The following is a 21566-nucleotide window of genomic DNA, read 5'->3' on the forward strand; positions in this document are numbered from 1 at the left end:
GGCTGGAGTGAGACATCACAGATGGAGATTGGACAAAACTCACTGACTACATGGTGAGGGAGCAAATAGCTTAATGTTTGGCTCCGTGCCCTTCTGTCTGATCTCGGTGTTCCTCAAAGCTTCAGACACCAGCCAGGCCTCACGTTTGCACTCCAGTTGCCAACTGCATTAACAGCAGCTGCTCCTAAGTCCCAATGACATTAAAATTATTAATTTGAGTCTTCCACAAAGTGTTTGCTTTTAGAAATAAAGACTTAGTGCTGCAGATTGAGAATTAAACGGGTTTGTTGCTTTTGTAATGCACTTACGAGGCCTCTTAACAGGACACAGTCTTGGAGAAGTGAACTGTTTGGGGGAGGGGTAACCACCCACCCCCTGTTCCCTAACTTGCTCTGCCCAGGTTGGAGTAGGCCCCAGAGCGTGTTCCTGCTGCTGTCACATCAGCGCTTGGGCTCGTGATATAACTGGGCCGGGGCAGACACGGTATTGCTGTGCTCTCACGCCAGCACTGCTGCCAGGAAGGCGTTCCTGAAACCGCAAGGTGACTTAGGAAACCGCATCCAGAAAAGTAGTGTAATAAGCACACACTTAGCACTTCTCCAGATTAAGCCACCTCATGCTGGTTCCTGGCGAATTGTCTTAGCATTACAGACCCCAGCCCTGGCAGCATCTGATCAAATCCAGACTAATCTCCCGTATCCCTGCTGTGTTTGTGACCTGTTGGGTGTCCCCCAAGTTCAGTTAGCAAAGGAGTGCAAGTAGCTGTGGCCAGAACAATGCTGTCCAGTTGGCGAGGCCGAGGGAGGCCTCGTTAGAGCTCATTTGTACTGATTACAGACCATCCTCCTTAATCTCTCAAGATTTCTGAGTTTAAACAGCGATGCGCTTGGGTCAGGGGCGCAACTTCAAAGCACGTAAACACTTTGTGTGTCACCAGGTTACTGCCATGAGCTGCAAAAGTGAAGTGGGAAGAGGGACGGTGTCAATCATCAGCAGGCCGAGGAGACGGCCGGGGCTGAGGTTACAAACAGCAACGTCCATGGGTGCAAATCTTCCTATTTCCAGTCCTGAGACCCACCAGGGCAGCAAAGGTCCAGCTGAGAGCCACACACAACCCCTTGCGTGGCCCAGGTGGGCCAAGGCAGCTGGCCCCGTTGGCCTCTGAGTCGGCAGGGCTTTCACAGGTCTCACACACATACACACAAAACAGCAGCAGGGGCTCAAGTGTTGGCTGGGCAGAGCCTGGCTGAAACCCTGTTGTGTCCCTCAGAGAGGTGGGGAGCATAAGGCTCACAGTGGGACCTTCACTGCCTTGGTGGGCACAGGGGCTGTGCAGCCAGTGACTGCGCCTTCATTACAAACCCAGCATCAAACTGCTCAGCCCAGACCAAACATGCCCATGAGCGGCAATTCAGACATGAAGGGATTTACTAGCTAACACTTAGGTATGACCAAGACAGGTGCCTTAGCTGAAGGGGCCTCTTTGGCCCCAGATGTGTACAAGGGCAGCGGGGGGCTAACCCAGCTCATCCCCCGCCTTGGGAGTGTCACCAGGGGCTTTCGTGGCTGTGCCAAGCCTGGGATCCCTGTCGAGGGCTCCCAGGGCTCCTGCACACCTCACAGTGAAATAGCAGCAGCTTTTCCTTGAAGAGAGAAGAGTTTCCTTGAAAAGAAAGAGTTCCCTTCCTTGAAGAGAGGAGAAAACCCCTCTCTTTCCCCTCCTTCCAAGGACTCCACCTTTTCAGAGGGCAAGGCACTGAGATTGCAATACCTCCTCCGCCTCCCCAGTCAGAGCATCTTCTAATAACTAGCCTGGATTATTATTCCCCAAGAATCAGCAGCCCATCGTGAAGCAAGAGGGATTAATTGTGCAGCAGCAAGTGAGGAGGCATAGTGGCTGTGTTTATCGGGTGCAGGAGGAACACCCGCCCTGGCTCACAGTCTGCCCACGGCTGCTGGCAGAGGATGGTGGATGTGCTGTGATGGCCTGTGTCCGTGACATCCTACACTGCCGCCCCTGAATCATTACTTGCCGTCACCAGCAACTTGATGCCAGCTTGTGCCCCAGATGTCAAAGGCTCTGTATCCTGTTACTAATCCACTGAGCCATCAGTCCCTTGATGCAGGCTGGATTTACACCAGTAACCTACAAGTGAAAGGCTCAGGGTTGTCTTCTCAATCCCTTGATCTCTCCCTGTCCCTTGGCAGCTGTGCCAAAATGACTCTGTCTTGAATCAGTCCTGCCTGGTCTACCTACAGCCCTGATCATTCACAAGGGACATGGGGCATGTGTTTTGGGTATTAGCCATTTCCTGCAGGAAAAAGGGACTGGGATTTGGGATGTCCAAAAAGAGCAACACAGACATGTGGGTCAGAAGCAGATCTCATGGCTAATGAGACATCTAAGAAGTCAACATGAGCCAGTCCCGCTGCCTGGGCTAGCTCCCAACCCACACGGGGCTACGGGGCTCAGGTGTGCCGAGGGGACTGGCTCTGCCCTGCCATGTGGAGCTATTCGGAAGCCTCCCTGGTACCGGATTGGAGATGAGAGCAAAAGGATTATCTCTGGAATTAGATCATTTAGAATGGAGCTTTAATCTCTGACCCTATCTGCCCAAGAAAACAGAAAAACTCCCTGGGATTATTTGGGGTTTGTTGTGCAAGTAAAACCAGGCTTGCAGCAAGAGCTTCTGCTGGAAGCAAAAAAAATGAATGCTTTGGGGACCTACCCTGTCTGATCTGTTCACAGTACCGTGGTGAGACCTGGCAGAAAAGAGCTACAGATGATTTGGCAGAGACCCAGCTTTCCTCAGAAGTAGCTGTGGCTCCAGGACTGCCTCTGCAATGACACAAAGGTGTCCTAAAAAAAATCCCCTAGCACCGGTGTCCCTGCATTTCTTGGGAAGACAAACACAGCTCTGCCATGGTACAAACACAGGGACATGCCTAAGTGAAAACGGCAGCAGTTTGCAGAGAGCATCCTCAGCCACCGTGATGCTGCGCTGCGGATCAGTGCAGCCTCTAGAAATAGGTTTACAATTTTAAATAAATTAAGACCGTGTCCTGCCATCTGCCACTGCGGGCAAAAGATGCGTCTGCTTGGTGCAGGAACCAGGAAGGAGCAGGCAGAGGCAGCCACCACGGTTGTTGCCACTGACGGATGGTCCGTCAGGCTGGTGTACACTGGCTACGGCACAAGGCAGGTGCCTGAGTTGTCACCGGTGCCCACAGGCAGGCAGTCACTCTGCTGCACACAGCCAAGCTGCGCAGCTGTCCTCTCGGTCTGCATACACAAGCACGCTTCTTCCTCAACGGGCTCTACTGCAAGTGAAGCACATTGGTGTATCAACACTCCCTATGGCAGACACAACCCTGCACAGGTCTCTCCCTCCCCAGTATTATCCTAAGTACACATATAACTTACCAGGACTCCGGACTCTGTTCAGTTTATCACCCTCATCTCCTACGCACAATACAGCTGCTGTACCAGTAAATATGGAGATCTGTAAATATCCATTCTCCAGTTTCTTGGCTCACACCCACATTACTAAGACTGGACCAGCTCCATAGATACACACACATAGTTTGCATACACCCACTTGCAAGCAAACTCTTCTACTGCTGCACTCCCAGGTGCCTATTGGCACTCCCTGCTTTTATGCGCGCACACACAAACCTTTCCCAGTGCACACGCCTGTGCAAACACAAGTACGCACACACACAAATACAAGGAGGAACATAGTTTTTCCATTGCTGGGATATCAGCCATTGCTGCAGCTATGCTGGTTGGCACAGCAACAGGAAAGCAGAAGAGAAAATCCTCCTTTAGGACACGGATTTATGGACCCTGAGAATTTGAAAGAGAACCAGGGAAGTGAAAGATTTGAGATGGAGGAAGCAGGAGGATATTGGTCCTTAACCTCCCAGTTGGAGTAAGGGGGCAACTGAGAGGAAAACAGCTCCCAGTCACACTGAGAAACACACAGCAATGATGATGCCCTTTGAAGCCAAGCAGAAATTAGTCGTGGCAACTTGTGACTGAGCCTCTGCATAGAGAAAAGGGACCACTGTAGGTCTGGCAGGGTAGGGGAAGGGAGCTGGAGGTCGGGAGCATCTTGGGGAAAGGGGAAGGCGGATGAGCATCTGATGTGTCTGGAAGCAGCTGGTAGGGCCTGGAGGCTGCTGTTGTGGTGACCACTGCAGACACATGCAGCATTTTTGAGTGTGAACAAGCTGGAGAGCAGGGCACTATCACACAAGGAGGCTCCCGGCCAATCCCCGGCACCAACGGTGTTACAGCTCAGTTCCCGCAGCACAGTCCCCACTGTGCATATGCTTGCAGTTGTGTTTGAAATGGTCTGAAAAGGGGGGGGTTGGCTATCACTGCTTATCCCCCTTCCACTCAGCTCCTCTCTGTGCCCTTTCTCCCACTGGTCCTTGTTGCGATCCCACAGGGGCTCTCAGCTGCTCCCTTGCAAGCCGGGGGGATGCAGGGATGGGGACCCTCCACATTGCCCTCACCACGAAGCACCTGCAGGCACTTTGACCGTGGGGACAGCAGGAGGGAGGGCAGAGCCCTCTTGCAGGCTTAGTGGCTGGCAGTGACTCTCCTTCCTGCAGCAAGGACTCACCTCCAGACCTGGTGCAGACGCTGGGGAGTGCATCTGCTGAAACCCTTCTCCCCCAGCCCAGCCACCACTTCTCACAGGGACATCCAGGCTCCACATCATTTCAGCGTGCATATTTATCGCTTTCCCCCCGCAAGACATGTAATTGATTTTACTCTTGGTAAACATAACCACAGGAGATGCAAGTATGTGCTGGGGAAGCATAAATAACTCCACACAGATAGACACACACACAGAGACAGCAAACACAGACACGGTTCACCAAGGGAAATCAAGAAGTGCAGAGCACGCCCTGAGGCTGCCACCAATCCCAATTGCTTTGGTCTCATCCACCAAGCCAAGAGGATTTCTCCTGCTCTTGCTTTGCAGCAGCTGGTGGGAGAATAAAGCTGGGGAGGAGGAGTCTAAAGTTGCAAATATCCCATGAAAGCATCATGGCAAGTCCTGGCTCTGCAGTTTCCTGCAATCATCTCCAAGGAATGGTTCCAGTTGTAGGAAGTTGCAAGTCTTTCACAGTGTGAAAGGGTGGAGGGGCATGGGGACCACCATGAGGGAGGAGCAGCAGGTCATCTTGCAATGTCCCAATTGCAGCCAGCCGATAAACCTTCATGTGGGAACATCGGGGCTAGATGCTCCATCTAGGTCCTCTTCCGCCCTCTCTAAGGTGCTGATTTTTCTTTAGCTGAGAATAATCTTCAACGGGACATCATGCGAACAAACTCTGCAACCAACAAGAAAAGACATCCCTGAAGCAGAAGGCATCCGTGGTCCTCAGCCCACTCTCATTCCCTGGAGACAGCATGCAGGCAGGGTGAAACCAAGAGTCCACACACAGCCAGCAGGTCTGTGCTGCTCCCTGATCGGCCCTGGAGAGCTCACACAAAATGGGTTTTAACCCTTGCATTAGAAACGGCGATACGATCCCACTAGCAGGTCAATTCATTGCCTCGGACTCCTTCCCAGCCAGTGTACAGTCTTGTTTGCACAAGCAACTCCTTGTGAGACACTACAGCAAGTGTTGTCTCCCTTCACTGTAACTTCAGGGAACCTTAATTTATAGTCTTGGGAACACAGTATGATTTCTTAGTAAGCTTGCCACTTCAGAAACACCAGTGTGGGAAAGCACTAGTGCTTTGGTAGGTAACAGCATTTTTGTAGAGAAAAGTTTTCTTTGATGGACTTCTTGTTTTTAAAGGTACAGGTTAACTGTAAGGACACCCTGGATCTATTTCTTCACCACCCTGCAGCTTGTGAAGTCAATTACAATTGTTCAAATTGAGTGTAAATGCCATCAAATATAAATGTGTTTTCATTCTGCACTTGAATGGCCGAGGAACTAATAACTCCACAAAGCGGAGGGCAGTGGAAATTACCCCCTTGACTTTTCCTTTTCCATTGATGGAGTTGTCCTTTGACAACTAAAGCAGTAACTCACAGAGAAAATGATACTGGGATAGCACTTCATGTATTTTAGCTGTCTAACGTAATTTAGTTGTGGGAAACAAGGATAGCTACTGTCATGTAATCAGCCAGTGCATTAGAACAACTGCAGCTACCAGATACTTTCTAGGGAGACAATTCTAGTTTTTTAGCATTTTCAAAGCCCTCAGAAGCTTCAGTAATCCTGAGGACTGAGACTCCTTGTCATGTAGGAAACCCAGGAATGGCTCTGAGCCAAAAAAATGATGTCAATTTTATTCCAATTCTGAAGTTCATGCGCTTCACCCTTACTGCAGAGGGACATCTGGATTTGCACTAGGAAAACAAGCAGCCTGCCATGCTCTCACACCTTCCAGCTCTTATATCTGCTTAGCTGTCTGATATCAACTGCTTCCCTTGCCAGAAACCCTGAGCTCTATTAATATTGCTCCTGCCATGGCTGATGGCTAGGACAGTAACCTAACCACTCTTATTTTTCCAAGTCCTTCTGGCATGAAAAGTGGGAGAAGAAATGAATTATCTCTAGGATCTAGCATGACACTTCCAGATCAGATATCTGCAGTCCTAGTGAGCACATCTGGCATGTGGCCATCTTCTGGCATAAAGGCACAGAAACAAATTCTCTATAAACCCAGATAATAAGGTGAGCCAGAGGAAACAGAAGGTGCAATGCATTCTCCAAACCAATCCAGCCTCCTCACAACTCTTGCAATAGATTTAACAGAAAGGAAAATGCCCCGTAAAAAGAAGGCTGGCACAGCATGTGTGCACCAGAATCTGCTTCTCTGTGACAGGGCGTATCTCTTACCATGCTAGAGTTATGGAGACCCAATTGAAACTGAGATGCAGCAAGAGATGGTACACAAATGAACACCAGCTGAGGAATTTCCTGTCTGGGCCAATATTCTCCATTTTCCTCAGCTGACTAGGGGAAAAAAATCTTGTTTGATTTTTTTCTCCACACTTCAGGTACCTGGGCCCTGAGCATGCAAATCTTCCCTTCTGCTTCCGCCTCTGAGCTGAAACTCTGACTTACACTAGAGAAGATAGACAGGGAGATTTCATCCCTTCTCACCTTCAAAATCAACACGCCCATCTCCATTCAGATCCACATCCCGGATGATCTCTTCAATATCCCGATGGCCCACCTGCTGCCCTAGAAGCTTCTTCATGGCTTCTCGCAGCTCACTGGTGCTGATCTCCCCATCACCATTGGTGTCAAACTGCAAGTACATGAAAAATACCAGCAGGGGAAATATAGTTAATGGAAATGGATCTTGCTCTGGGTTGGATTTTGTACTGTCCTGCTCCTGAGTGCCCTATTTTTCCTGCACTCATTTGTGTCTTTCCTTTTCCTCCTTTGGGAGCCTTTTGATCCAGTCTGTCTTTTCTCCTCAGAAACCCCTTGTAACTGCGTGTTTGCATCAGCTTTCCTCTTCCTTGCCTCAAGGGTTCCCTTATCTTAGTGACTTTCTCTGCTCCTCCTTTGTTTCATGCCTGACTTGGCTTTTTCTCTGTCTTCCACTGTGCTGCTCTCTCCTCCTCCTCTTCTCTTCCCCAGTGGGTCTTCTCTCTTTCCTGTCTCCTGTTGCTCACCAGTCTGGGGGGCACGCGGTAGGGAGCACTCACCTCTCTGAAGGCATCACGGAGCTCTTTTACACCAATCATGTCTGCAGTTTCTGCTAGCAGCTTTGGTCCCATCAGCTCAACAAAATCTTCAAAATCCACATGGCCACCCACTTGGGACAACATGAAAGATCGTATGTAAGAACTCCGTACATTAGCCAAGCCCAGCACTCACTTTGCACTTCTGTGTGCCCCAGAGAGGGTTTGGTTCTCCAGGAAGCAAAGCACAGAAGGTGCAGGACAATGGAAGGAAAAGCAGAGGTAGTTTTACATTGTCTTTGTATTTTCTGGATGGTGGGCTAGGCGGAATGAACCCAAGCTATTCCATCCTAGGCTGCCATGGACTGTCACATCCTTATGGCATCACGTACTAGGTATTAGAGGCTTGATCATTCTAGTGCTCATAGCAACCCTCTGCTGCGCCTGTGCCAAAGGGTATGGCAAGGGCACAGCGTGATGTTCCTGCATGGCCTGGGCAGTGCCCTGCAGCAGCGGCGGAGTCTTGCTCCATTAGCAGTGGCTAATGCATACCCAACGGTTTATCCATCATATTAGTCCTTTTTCTTGTTTGTCCCCTATCTGAAAGCTGGCAGTAACACTCTCAAATTCCTAAGCACTTGTGTGCCAGGGTTATCAGCTGCTTTTGTGTGTGACTGGTTGCCTATGTCACAACTGTTTTCCTTCCCTTGACCAAGTAACTTGTCCTTTTTACATCATCATGTGTCAGAAATAACGTGCACTAAATACCCTTTTTCCCACCTGGCTGAGGGTAAAACCCTGCAGTGCCACAGATAAGAGGTGACAAGAAATGACAGTGAAAGACAAGGGGCACAAACACAGTTACAGTGAATCGGACACGTTTGTCACATTTTTCCATGACTCCAGCAGATGCCCCCATCTGACACCGCCAGCACAGCTTGCTCGCAGCCCATCCCCAGGCACACAGCAGATCCACAACCAACCACCACAGAGTGAACAGCTCATCCATCACCCATCTGACCAACGCATCTCCATGTTCCCAGGCTCGCTCTTCAGTCTGACACCATCTGACAAGAGCTTCAATATGACAACACCCACAACCTGTGCACCGATCTCTAACTGCCCACACCAAGGGCAGTTTTATACCTGACAGCACATTTACGAAGGACAACCCTTCCACTCACTGTTCCCATACAGCACAGTCCACACAGTCCCTCTGATAAACGAGAAACAAAAAGGCATTAACTTTTAGGGACCACAAACAGGAGGGATGATAGGGAGTGAAAATGAGAATCAAAAGAAGAGGGGGGGGAAATCCAAAGGAAAAGAGACAGCAGGAGACTGAGAGAGCCCAGGGCAATGATGCTGGGCACAGCAGCAACACGGAGGTACAGCTAGGTGGATATTACTCACGGTTCATGTTGATCTGCTGGGAGAGCTCTATTAGCTCCATCTCAGTAGGCATGTAGCCCATGGTTCGCATGCAGTTCCCCAGGTCCCTGCAGTTAATAAACCCATCCTTGTCTTTATCAAACTCCTTAAAGGCTTCTCTTAATTCTGTGGGAGTGGATCCAAAAAGAACAATATTGTCAGTGACAGCTTGAAATACCTTTTCCAAGAAACCTCCCCAGAATCAGCAGCACCTTATAAGGCCAGACTCCCTAAGATACTCCATATTTTCCCAGCAGATGTCCCTGCAAAGAGACAATGACTGGAGCAACGTTAAGATCTTCTATCGGCAGCACTGCTGACTCATTCCTTACAGGAAAGCTTGCTTGGACTACAAGTGTCACAAACTGATCACTGCTAACCTGCACTCCCTAAAGAAACTGAAACTAGCAAGTTTTCCCAACTTTTACCTCTGCACTATATTATATAGCCCTCACTGTAGGGATTAGCAGGTAAAACAGCTTCCCTGGAGCCATACTACTGTATCATGCTCTACAACACTTTCTGTGGGAGCTGAGGTGGACAACAGTCCCCTGACAGCCCACATCCCATTACTTTACTTATCCTCCCACTCTGAAGAAGCTCGAACGGATGCAAATTCCTTCACAGTCAGCACTCTTGAAGTTTTTTTTTCTTTTGATAGAGTTTCCAGGGACTACTCCAGTAATCATCTCCCTTGATTTGCCCCAAATTACTCTAGCCCATGGGGGCCAACCTGGATGGGCCAGCCAGTAGATTTTCAACGGGCAGGGAGAAATGTGACACAGAAGGAGCGACAAATTTTACCTTCAATTTCTTCTGGACGCAGTTCTCTATCCTGCAAAGAGAGAACATACTATGTTAAAGCTGTTTGCTTGCCACAAACATAGTTTCAGCATAGCACTTGATGCTGCAAACAATTCTGGGACAAGCCAGAAAGTGAGAGAAGAAACAAGAAGGTGATGACATGTTTAATACCATCCACCTAGCAAGGCTTCCCAGCTCTCATCCCCAATAGGAGGGGTGTTACCCTGCACATTTTTCTGTGGAAGCCCCTCTCCCTCTCATCTTCTGGACAGGGGGACGACGGGCGCTCCCCCAAAATAGAAGAGACCTTGGCCAGCACAGCAACATGTGTGGCCTCCCCACCTGATGGTACTAGGAGTACCTTCATGAAGCTCCTACATCATTCTCCAGCACCAAATCCTGGAGCAGAGACTGTCCCTGCAGCAGTTATTATCTCCTCTAGAGCTCTGATTGTATGTCCTACGGCAGCTCCCGCTGACATAGCCAGATCAAAACAGCTGGAAGCAGTCCCTGTAGCCAGCAGGTCTATACCATCGTCTGCTTGGATCACTGCTTGATCCTTCTGGCAGGAGAGCGACAGTGACAGCCACGAGCTCTCTTACAGCCAACGTCCCAGTGGCATCTCCTACAGTCAGTCCCCACATAAAGGTAGGAACTTCCCCCTTCCCCCCAGCCTCAACTCCATATACAAGCATTTTGAAACCAGGCATGAAGGCAGACACACGACATATACATCATCAAGGTCATCTACAAACAGAACAGGACAAGGATTCACCATGTTCAGGAAACACTGCAACTTCAAACATCCAATTTGAATTTCTTGGAAGAAGGGGGAGGATATAAAAGAGTACAGGAAAATTCCAACACTGCACCAGGAAGAAGAGATGAGCATGGAAATGCACTGCTTTCTGGTTTAAATGCCCTTTCTAAGTCCTCTTACGGCTCCCAGGCAAATCCAAAACATCTGAGAATTTAGAAACACAGAAACGCGATCTCTTTTATCGTCTCACTCTCAGCTTTTCCCCTCAACTGTGGGGAGTTTCTCCTTGCCTTCCAGGTGTCCTCCAGCCTCACCACACGTCCCTGGAGACAGTGCCCTTGATCAGTTTGAGAAGGATGATCCTTTGCCATTTAACCACAGGCTCCTCTGGAAACTCTAATGGCAGCTGCTCAGAGTGCATAGCAAACTAGGACACACACTGGTTTACGTCTGTGCAAAAGTGGGCTGTGCCAGAGAAATGACCAGCTTGCCACTCATAACCTTCCCAGAGGCATCTCTGTGCCGGATGGAACTGTCAGAGCACACTGGCTCTGCCGTTTCATCCTTCACAGACCTGGTATTTTCAAACATGTCATCCCATTTGTTCTGCTTTCATCAACACCAAGTAATAAAACAATTCAAACTCCTTAGACTGGATGCAGGAGGCATTATTGCCCTGCTGCCTTAGATAAAATAGCAGATGAAAACCACCCATGATCAGTACCAAAACCTTGTGCACCTCATTCCAGAGTTCGCAAACATTAATCCCTGGAGATACCGCTGTGTGCCGACAGCCAGCTCAGCGCGGCAGCAGATGCAGGGGTATGATTACCACCGCCACGGTGCAAAGGGTGCCATGACTCACCCACAGTAACTGCTGTCTTGTGAGAATGGCTGCGGTATCACCCAGACCTTCCTGCAGCGCAGTCATCGAAAGACCATCCTCCTCCTCGCTCACTGAAGACCACGTTGCAACCGACAGGACTGATACATGTCAGAAATGGGGGCTTCAGCACTGGCTCTAATTTTGCACACCAAGTCATTTGCATTTGCAGGGCTCTGAGCATATCTTTGCACATGCAGATTCTACCACCAGAGAGCCACAGACTGTGAATGCAAAAGGAGGCGGAGGGTTTACGTCCCTCCAAAAATCTGACTCAAGCGATAACTAACGTCATGAAGAGGTTTTCTGTTTTAAATTTGAAAGAAGATCCCCTAAAATGATAAAGGAGGAAAATTGCTTGGGAAGAAATGAGCTGAATGACTTTAAAGCTTTTGGAGAACATATGGAAAGAAGAATAAAACTGTTCAGAGAGTTTAGATCCTAGATATGAGCAGAGGTGACCCTCAGAGAGTCCATTATACCTAATGGTCTTACCCTCATTTATTTCTGCTCTATGCACAATAAATCCTGTTGGTCTAGAGAGTCAGTAAAAGTAAAGCTGTTTATCAGATGCCCTTATTCTACATCAGGGTAGTTAGAGACATCACTAATCCTATTTTGGAGACTTCTTAGGGTACTGTGAGTTTCCACAGCCTAAGCAGGACAGATACCTGTCCAGCTGTGAGCCTTCTACTAGGGAGCTGGACCTATGTCCTATGATGGGTAGCTCTGTACGTGCCAGCAAGTGTACTTGTCTGAGAATATTGTGTTTTGTGTTCTAGTGAACTAGCATAAGGAATATGTGATCACTTAGTGGCTGAAGGTTAGGAAGAACAAAAGCCCTTTGATCAATAATGACAAATAATGATTCTTTTTTGGACTGTTGGTTGAAGAAGAGGTTTCAGAAATCAAGATTTAGGTGTCTCCTACAGCTGTAGATAACTGTATCAAATGCATGAGTAAGACAGAGATTTCTTACGGAGGCAAGAAAGCTCTGAATGTCAGGCAACTGGGGTGAGCTTTGTTTTATCACAAGAATATGGAACGCATTGGGTGAATATCTGACAATGCACATATTCACTCATACATATCCATAAAAAGTGTGTTAATCATATGTTTGTATATGTCTTTAAATTCATGTTATTGTAGGAATTGAATGTTTCTGTGCAAAAATCTGGTTTACTTCCTGTAAAGATACAATACTGGGGTGCATATCTATGTATATTTAACATGTCCAGGTGTATACATTTGAATTTACAAACATATATTTTTATTGTTTGTATATGAATGCATACATTAGATGCATATGAAGACACAGTTCCAAATAGCTGTGACTGAATGGATAGATGTGGTTTTGCTATTTATCTTCGTGTATGTGTATGGGTAATAGCATTTGGTAGTCCGGCACTATTTGCAAATATGAGGATAGACCGATGTTCTCTGGTTTATTTGGTGTGGGGTGCTGCAGCATCAGGCTGGGTACAATAGCATATAAGAGATTGCATTTGGGTATCTGTGAGGAAGCAGATGCATGCTTATTTCTGCTGGTACTAGTGTGCTCACTGTGAGCTGATAGGAACAGTATCAAATATGGGCATCTCTGTGGGACAGCTTGTTCTCAATACGGATGCCCTGATTTGCATTTAAGTGGCTATTTAGGCCTTAAATGCTAATCTGAGCTTCTGGGAATGAGATGTGGATGTCTTGCTGGTGTAACAGCTTTGAACACTGGACTCTTCCTGAGTCCATATGATTATTTAAGTCCTGAAGTCCTAAGTCCTTCTCCTGAGTCCATACGATTATGCCTACTTGAATGTAGGCTTGGATCTATCTTCCATAGCTGCATTTTTAGAATCCTCCTTTCTTGGTGTTTAGGCACGGGGATATCTCTGCACATCCTTCAGGTTAGACATTTGCCTGTGTATTTGCACTCGGAGCTGCAGCTGGGATGCTCAAGACCCAGGGCTGGGGGTAACAGAGCTCCACGCAGACGGAGCATGCGGGCAGCTCCGCATCCCCGGCTCGCGTCCACGTGGCTTTGTGCGTGTCTCGCCCGGCTGGGTGTAACTTACGTACAGGCTGCCTGTTTTCTGCGAAGCCCTTCCTCAGGAAGATGCATGCTGGCCCCAGCAGGTTGTGCATGACGGCGCAGTTCTGGGCCAGCACCATGAGCGGACCCTGGTACTCGCAAGCCGACGGCCCCTCTTCGCTCGTCTGGACAGCTTTATAGCACGTCTTCTCCTCATGGCGGATCTTCCCAGCCAACCAGCAGCAAGCAAACAACACAACAGAGGATGTTACCTCCCCGTCTTGCCCAGCCGTTCCTCTGAAGTTTTACTGAACCGCCTCGCAGAGACATTATTGTTAAACTTCCTTCATCTGGTCCACACTGCGTCCCCCCCACAGGTCTATTAGGATTTGTACAGAAGCAGTAAGTCCAGGAGTTCCCTTTCAAAAGCTGACAGAAGTACAACAAACCAGGAGTATTTCACTTTGAAACGACATCAAACTCTCAGCACTGCTCACATCTACCCAGACACAGCCGAGAGGGCCACGCTCCCACTATCAGCCCCGGAGTTAACGATCCCTTGAATGAGCTGCAAAGGACAGCTCACCCCAACCTCACAGTACGTATGCCAGCCCGTGCCCAGGGCAAAGCTGCTGCCAGAGCCGTGTTGGCCAGGGCATCCCCGGGAGACCAGGCAGAGCCCACACAAAGACACTGCGCTAGGCTCCACGTTACACTTCAGCAACACAGCATCACACGCTTTATAATATTATTAGAAGGCCTTTTACAGCATCAGGTGGCTCTGCCAACTGCAGGCTCACACTCCCCATGCCACTTCTAATTAGTTACATCCTCAGGGTCTCAGGCAGTTACTGCACTGGCCTCTTCTAATCACTGACAGTCCCAAAGTGGAGATCAGGCACGGGCACAATATCTTTGTCTGTTTGCATTTGCACATTTTCCTAAGTGCACGTGTCCTGCTAAGCTAGAGCTCCAGAACAGAATCCAGCACTGGATTTTATAAGGAGGCACTGCTTTCCTTTTATAGAAATGCATTTCCCTGGCTCTGCAAGAAAACTCTTATCCTGATATTCCCATGCAGCTATAAAAAGCCAGCACAACCCACAGGACCCTTGGTTTTATAGAATAAACATTAATCATACACCAGATTCCTCTTCAGGAATGATTCTACTTTTACAGCTGGTGTTCCCAGGGGTGATCAGAGAAGCTCTGTCAATTGTCATTGTCTCTATTAACCCCTTCCTTAAAGCCTGAGGTGCTTTTTCAGGCTAAAAGACCAGATGCACACACACCTCATTCACACTTGTCCGAGTCTATTGTATCTACTTGCTGCGTCTGCCATGTGCTATTATATTGCACACATGGTTTGTAGTTCGCCTTTCTGTACAGTCTTACACCAATCTGCTCATGTATAATGTCATGTGAATATCAAGCATCAAAACAAAAACAACTCAAAAAGCAAGCCATGGAGAAAGAAAATGATGAAGCAGAAAAGCATTTTCATTGCAGTCATGGATGAGGAAGGAATCTGTCTCTGATTAAATCTGACACATAGGACACTTGTCCTTAAAAACCTGAAAGATGAGCATCCATCCACAAATGGCATATTACTAGCTCAGCTAAATGTCAAAGCATCTGTGTTGAACTGTGCAGCTTCGTGATACCAGTGCAATGTATTTTCAAAATTATCAGCTTTATTTTCTGGCACATTTTTCAGTTTAATACACCAAATAATATGAATCACTTAAAATAGCCCACATCGGTTCTGTGTTCAATTCCAGTGAAGCCACGTGAAAGACTGAAGGCCCCACAGCCCCTAATCCTTGTTTGCTGACCCTTCCAGTCAATAGTGTTTATTACCAAGCCGCGGAGCAGTGCCACAGAATGGCCATCCCATTATTTTCCCGTGTGGATAGAGATTGCCAGTTTGATGAAACAGTTGCCAAGAGCCACCGAGGATCCTGACCAGACAACCTGCTGCAGGGCCAGGACAACAAGGTGCACAGCTTAGCGAGACCCTGACACGGGCTCTCTGCCCAGCTCTGCCACTGCAGGCAGGATTTATGGCATTTGACATCCCCTCTGCCAGCAGCCCTCCAGGTTTCTCCTGCAAGTATCCCTACAAGTTCCCTCCACCGCATTCCTCCTACATCCCAGCAGAGCCGGGAAGGGAGCTGTGATACGGATACGGGGCAAAGCAACGTCAGCGCCTGTTACAGGGGAAAGAGCAGCATGCACAACAAGGAAAATTCAAGGACAGGACTGGGGAGCTCAGGCTTTCCCTGTCCCTTCCTCGAGCAAAGGACCACTACCCTTCCTGGCTGAGTCCAGCCCTTGGCTGTGTCAGACCAGCAGATTGTGGAGAGGGAAGAGGCTGATTTAGAGAGGCTGATTTAGAGACAGCCATAGTGATGGTGAAGGGTGGCAAAGCGAGGGACCTGGATGCCAAAGCTTTTCCTTTCTGCACGGCAGAAGCACAACAGGATTCACTTCATTTTCCTGCCTGTGTGTCAGGGGGACTTTGCAGAACGGGAAGCCCAGAGAGGCCTCTTCATCCCAACTGCAGTGGCTCCCAGAGGGAAAGGCAGCCAGGCTGGCCGCTGGGATCCCGGGGGGGACACTGTGACAGTGGGAAAGTGAAGCTGCCAACAACAGACCTTGTGGAATCAAAGCCAGAACATTGTCACCTGAACAGGCAAGGTATCCCCATGGCAGCTAGTCCCAGACCAAACCAGCCGGTACCTGGGAGTGACTCCCAAATTTCAGGTTGAAATCATGTATTCAAGAGATCAGTTTGTCACCCAAAGGCAGCTTTCACACACGTTGTCTACAGTCCCTCCTCTTTACCATTTCAGCAAAATGAGTTTGCCCAAGGTAAAATTTGAGAAAAAAGACTGGAATCACAAAGCAGCCAAGTGACGTTATGCAACGTTAGGACTGATCTGCAAAGTCTCCACTATAATCATGTGTGTCATGATCAAAAGAATAGCAGAGCTCCAGGACCTGTCAGGATGAGTGCCCGGGGCCTTAATTCATGGCTAGCTGGAGCGACATCTGAGAAATTCTCTGCTTCAGCTTTGCAACTTTCTCTCTTTAGTCCTGCCATCCCAGGCCTTCTAATTAGGCACAAAGTACATTATTCGAGGGAGCTCTTAGGAATGAAAGCGTAAGTTACCTAAAAGACTGACAACACAGAGTTTATAAGTTCTTGAATCCATTTTGATTTAAGCAGCCTGGCCACATGTCAGACTTTAATTGCAATTGCCTTGATCACGTTGAGCACAGCTGCAGCCAACTCCTTGTATTGCAAGTTGGAGGTGACCTAACAAGCAACCAAGTCAGTTTTTCATTTGTGCAACATTTGGGTGAACCTCAACTACTTCTGCCTCTCCCTGATGGTCACCCTGACCTCGGGACTGGTCTCAGCACTGCCTAACTGCTTGGTGATGAATTCCCTCTTCGTGTATCCCAGCTCCCCCCGCAGCAGCACTGTGCCATTACTGCCTTTGTTTACAGCCACCAAGATACAAATAAACTATGTTTCTACACAGAAGAGGCAAATCTCTGGCCAGAAGAAACTCCCTGCTAGGGAGGTGCTCTCCCCAACAGCCCCCTCCCACGGGAGCTTTCCTGGGTGGCAAGGTGTCCTGGGTGGAGCATCCTGTTGGCAGTGGCATTTCACTGTCGGCAAGGTCTCCACAGAGGTAGCTCCTCATTGCAGTGCTTTGGATGCTTAGCATAACTTTTTAAATTACGAGGAGTGAATCGCATAGCTTTTTGCTGAGTTATTAGATTTGCAGCAATGCTAAGTGAGAACCCTGCGGCTGACAGGTACACAGTGCTGCAAGACCTTCCTCAGTCAAATAAGAAATATTTCTGGGGCACGTCATTCCCATTTCAATCTAGTCCCTGACAGCAGAATCGTTCCTGAATCTAATTCGTCCTGGGATCACTGTACAACCTCAGCACAGAGCAGACCGTGGGTTGAAGCCTAACAGATACACATGGCAGCTCGCAGATGAAGTCCAGCTGGGCCCAAGCACGTAGACACATGGGCCGTGCTGACGTGCGACGTGATGCACAAGCACGCAGCCGGGGCCCAGTGTATCCACTCACAAGCAGAGGCATGGACAAACAGAGCACAGAGAAAGACAGGCTTTGGTACCCAAACACATACCAACAAAACTAGATGTGTGCATATGCAAGGATGGATATACATAAAACCACAAGCATGTCTACATACAGACTTCTGTGAGGACATCCACTAGCAGGTATACACACACAGAGCATCATACAAGCAGGGGTACATGTGATGCACATAAATTCCCCCCCATACACTCACAACAAACATTGCACACCTGCTCACGCACCTTGAGATGTGTACATAGAGACATAAAGAACTGAGGACACACACACATACTTCATATGGGCTCATTAGGTGTGCATATTCTTACACACCAACAGGAATACGTACAGACACACATACACATGAATATATGTGCCTACAGAAACAACACACGTGACTAGACTCATGCAGATACCTCTCCACTGAAGCACGTGCACACACACACACAAACTCACACATATAAATGTACATTAAGACGCCTGTACAGAAGATGTGTGCCAGCATACTATGCACATCGACAAACACAAGCTTGCACGTACCCAGAGGACAGCTACATACACACACACACACACGGAGCAGGACACAAGCCTACTCATGTGCATGCATATGCACACATTTATTTACACACGTTAAGGCTCTCAGCATCCCAGGCTCTAACGGCTGCACTTGCATGAACAGCTCTTACAAAAAAAGTCTGGTGAAGAGATCTGAACCCTTCATACACACCTCTGTGTTTCTCCCACCTCCCATTCCCATCTGCCCACGACGTCACCCATCCCAAGAAGCAGGGCTGGAAACGCACAATGCACTCTGATTCAGGGAACATACCTTTTTTGAGAGGTTTCTCAGTGGAGACTTCACACAGTTGCCCATAATATGTTGAGTCTGCCTTTCCGGTGGACTTGGTTACAAAGGAACTGAAGCAATTGATCCCATTAAAGGTATTCCTTGAGAGCAAAGCAAGAAAGGCAGCGCCAGGCAAATCCAAACAGCTACTGGCTGCTGGGGCTTCCCTCTTCAGGGAGCTTTTTCTCTCTCTGCCTCTCTCTCTCCGTGTTTTTACTTTATGTTCACTTTCTTGAAGAGATGAAGCAGGAAGGAGAGGGAGGGGAGAGAAACAGACAGAAAGAGAGGGAGAGAGAGAGAGTGAGAAGGGGAGAGAGAGGGAGGCGGATGTATAATCTACATCAGATTAATGTTCAAATCCCTCCCACCCCCCTCAATCTGCAGGCAAGATTGTTTCACTCATGGGAGAGGGCTGATTCAGGGAGAATTAAAACAGAGAGGCACTGCAAGAAGTGATTTCAGTGATGAGTTCAGTGAATCCAGCTAGTTTGGGTCCACACAGCCTCTGAACATCGCATCCCTACCCACCCCCCCTTCTAACTCCTCTCAGCTTTTCAATCACCAGAAAGCTAGGCTGGCCAGAAGGCAATCCACTTAGGGGCTTGGAGCAGAGTCCAGAGCTCGTTTCGGAGCAGAAATGGACCATTTATCTGGGTGGGACCTGTTTCAGCTTATAAATACCAGCAGACCTAGAAGTCCCTCATTCTTTTCCTGCCACGGTGGAAGCAAGCCTGGAGGCAGTGGTCCAGGGACCGTACAACACTCTCAGCCCCAGGACAGTAGTTTTTAACCACAAGGGAGAGACCTTGAGCCAGTCTTGTGGTAAAGTTTTTCCAGTTTTCTGCAAGTAGAAGTCAACCGGCAGTTTACCTGCACAAGTCTGCCAAAGATGGGCTCACACCTGAATTCTAAATCTGAATAGCCCCAGGCTAGATAATGTGAAGCAAAGGATTTGGATGTCAGATCCATCCATTCCATTTCCAAGCATCCAAGTCCTGGAATAAATAAAAGGCTCCTAAACCTAGAGGCAGCTCTGAACTCCGGACTTTAGGTCTGTTGTGGTAACAGAATAATCTCTGAAAGAAAAGGGATGATCCCCAATACATTTTCTTTTGATCTCAGGCTGAGCATAAGAGCATTCACCATCACACCCAGGCAACAGGATCTGAACAGGACAGTGAATGCACCCTTAGCTATGAAGCCAGCACAGCTGCAGCTCCACGGTGATAAGAAGGCATGGCATGAAGAGCTACCTCCTTCAAGAATCGTGAGACACTGATCCTATACCTTGTCTATGCAGCAAGCTGTTTGGACACTCAGGTGTTCAGCTGAAAGATTTCACAGCTTCCTTTGTGAGTGTGGTTCCGAACAAAAGGCTCTGTCACAAAGACCTAACCCACGGGCTGAGTACTTGCACCACATGCTTTTTCGTGCATGAGCCAAGGACTCACTCTCCTAGCAGCTCTAGGGCTGGAGGACAGAGAAGGGTGAACTATCAATGTCACAACAAAGCAGGGATTTCTCCGCTTTCACCCTGATGGTGCTGTGGCAAATTAAGTATGATTGTAAGGTGATTCAACAGTTGCTTTAGAGCTTAGAGGTTTCTTCCACCTGAGGAGATGAGTTTAGGAGTCCAACCATGAGAAGAGTCAACAGCTTCTCCAGTTCCAGTCGCAGCCAGAAGTGCACAGCCATGCGGGATGGTGTTTCTTGCTCTTCCTTGAAGCAACCACTTCCCAAGAGTGAAGGCAGTGCAACAGCCAGCTCTCAGATCCCCTCAATGCCGCCTTCACTGCATGGCTGGGAAGGAGCTGCACAAGGGTCCACAGGCCCTCCAAAACAAGAAGCTGCAGTAGCAGATACTGGAAGACACCCCGTGTACCCAGGGCAGACTGAGACTGACAGAGCAGATGGGGAAGCTCTGGTCTGGAAGACCTCCCTAGCAAAGCCCACCCATGGTGGGCTGGGAAGCAAAACTGTTCCTGAGCTGGCCCTGGCTCCTGCTATCACAGTCTGAAGACCTCTGACGCTGGGGAAACATACAGTTAGCCCTTGGGGGCTGAGCCAGCCCTGGGCCTCGCAGCAGGGGACTTTGCTGGAGGATGCCAAAACTCCCAGCTCCTCTCAAGGCTGCCATCTTTAGCTTTGTTTCTCTTTCCCCTCTTAAAGCACCTAATGTGAGGCTGATCTACCCTCAGCCAAAGTGCCGGTTGTTAATAATGTCCTCTGTCAGCTGGAGCCATTCCCCAGGCTCCTTGTTTATTGACAAAGCGCTTGTCTCCCTTGAGCAGAAGCTGCCACACAGCGAGTGAGGCGCCTGAGCTCCTTCCCCAGACAAATGACTCCAATTCCAGAGCAGAGAGGAGAGAGGATCGCCTCCCTGCTGCTAATGAATCTCCCCCTGACAGGCAGCATGGAGGCCAGCAATGCCCTGCAATTGAGAAAAGCCCATCTCCCGCATCGTCCCGGAGAGAGGGAGCAGAGAAAGTGAGTCAGGCATCTCCTGCCAGGAGAATCTATCACAGCCCCCAGACTGCTACGGGACAGCTTTGGAAGACAGCAGTTGTGTGTGTCTTACAGAGCTCTAAAAGCCTCTCAACAAAAGCTGAGATGGTCACCCTCTAAATATTAGCTTGTACCAGAGCATTCAGAGCCAGCCACCATGGCACGCTGCCGTGTTTGCCTGCTTTTCTTCCCTGCAGTTGCAGGGAGCTGTAGGAAACGTGTAGGGCAGAGTGAGAGGGCTGAGACCTGCTGCCAGGCTTGGCAGGGAGTTTGCAATCCAGGAAGGGAAGAGGTGCTGGAAGCCCACTTACACCAGGTTTGCAGCACAGTCACAGTCCTTCGACTCTGCAAGAACTCTGGCAGAGCTGCAAGGGGCCCAAGAGACGCAACCGTAAACAATTTTCTTATCTCCTTATTTACCCTGACTCTCCTAAGAGCAATTGGGCAGCACATCACAATCTAGCAGACGGACCCTGCTGACCTCTGAGGAGGAAAATCGCTCTCTGCAT

At 48.8% G+C, this 21566-nt stretch overlaps 1 protein-coding gene across 3 annotated transcripts; it reads right to left on the minus strand.

Annotated features, from left to right (window-relative positions):
• Positions 1-4760: 4760 nt before the first annotated feature.
• CABP1 (calcium binding protein 1) lies at positions 4761-18820 on the minus strand. Of its 3 annotated transcripts, XM_009698893.1 has the most exons (7): positions 18535-18579; positions 13628-13804; positions 9909-9939; positions 9087-9230; positions 7698-7807; positions 7144-7291; positions 4761-5349 (listed from the first exon to the last, which is right to left on the minus strand). In XM_009698893.1, the coding sequence occupies exons 1-7, from the start codon at positions 18577-18579 to the stop codon at positions 5324-5326; spliced, it is 681 nt and encodes a 226-aa protein (XP_009697195.1). In that variant the 3' UTR covers positions 4761-5323. The 3 variants fall into 3 exon arrangements, with proteins under 3 accessions (XP_009697195.1, XP_009697197.1, XP_009697196.1); XM_009698895.1 differs by lacking the exon at positions 13628-13804 and having other exon boundaries at positions 18535-18820; XM_009698894.1 differs by lacking the exons at positions 13628-13804; positions 18535-18579 and adding an exon at positions 10684-11017.
• Positions 18821-21566: the final 2746 nt, after the last annotated feature.

This window comes from Cariama cristata, unplaced genomic scaffold (assembly GCF_000690535.1).
Source record: "Cariama cristata isolate BGI_N322 unplaced genomic scaffold, ASM69053v1 scaffold44104, whole genome shotgun sequence".
Lineage (NCBI taxonomy): Eukaryota > Metazoa > Chordata > Aves > Cariamiformes > Cariamidae > Cariama > Cariama cristata.

Excerpts from the sequence above, each read along its gene's own strand:
- CABP1 (XM_009698893.1), bottom strand. The coding sequence starts at position 18,579 with ATGGGCAACTGTGTGAAGTCTCCACTGAGAAACCTCTCAAAAAAG. Across the intron at positions 9,940-13,627 it reads TCGCAGAAAACAGGCAGCCT|GATAGAGAACTGCGTCCAGA; the intron begins GTACGTAAGTTA and ends CTCTCTTTGCAG. Across the intron at positions 7,292-7,697 it reads TCCGTGATGCCTTCAGAGAG|TTTGACACCAATGGTGATGG; the intron begins GTGAGTGCTCCC and ends ATGTACTTGCAG.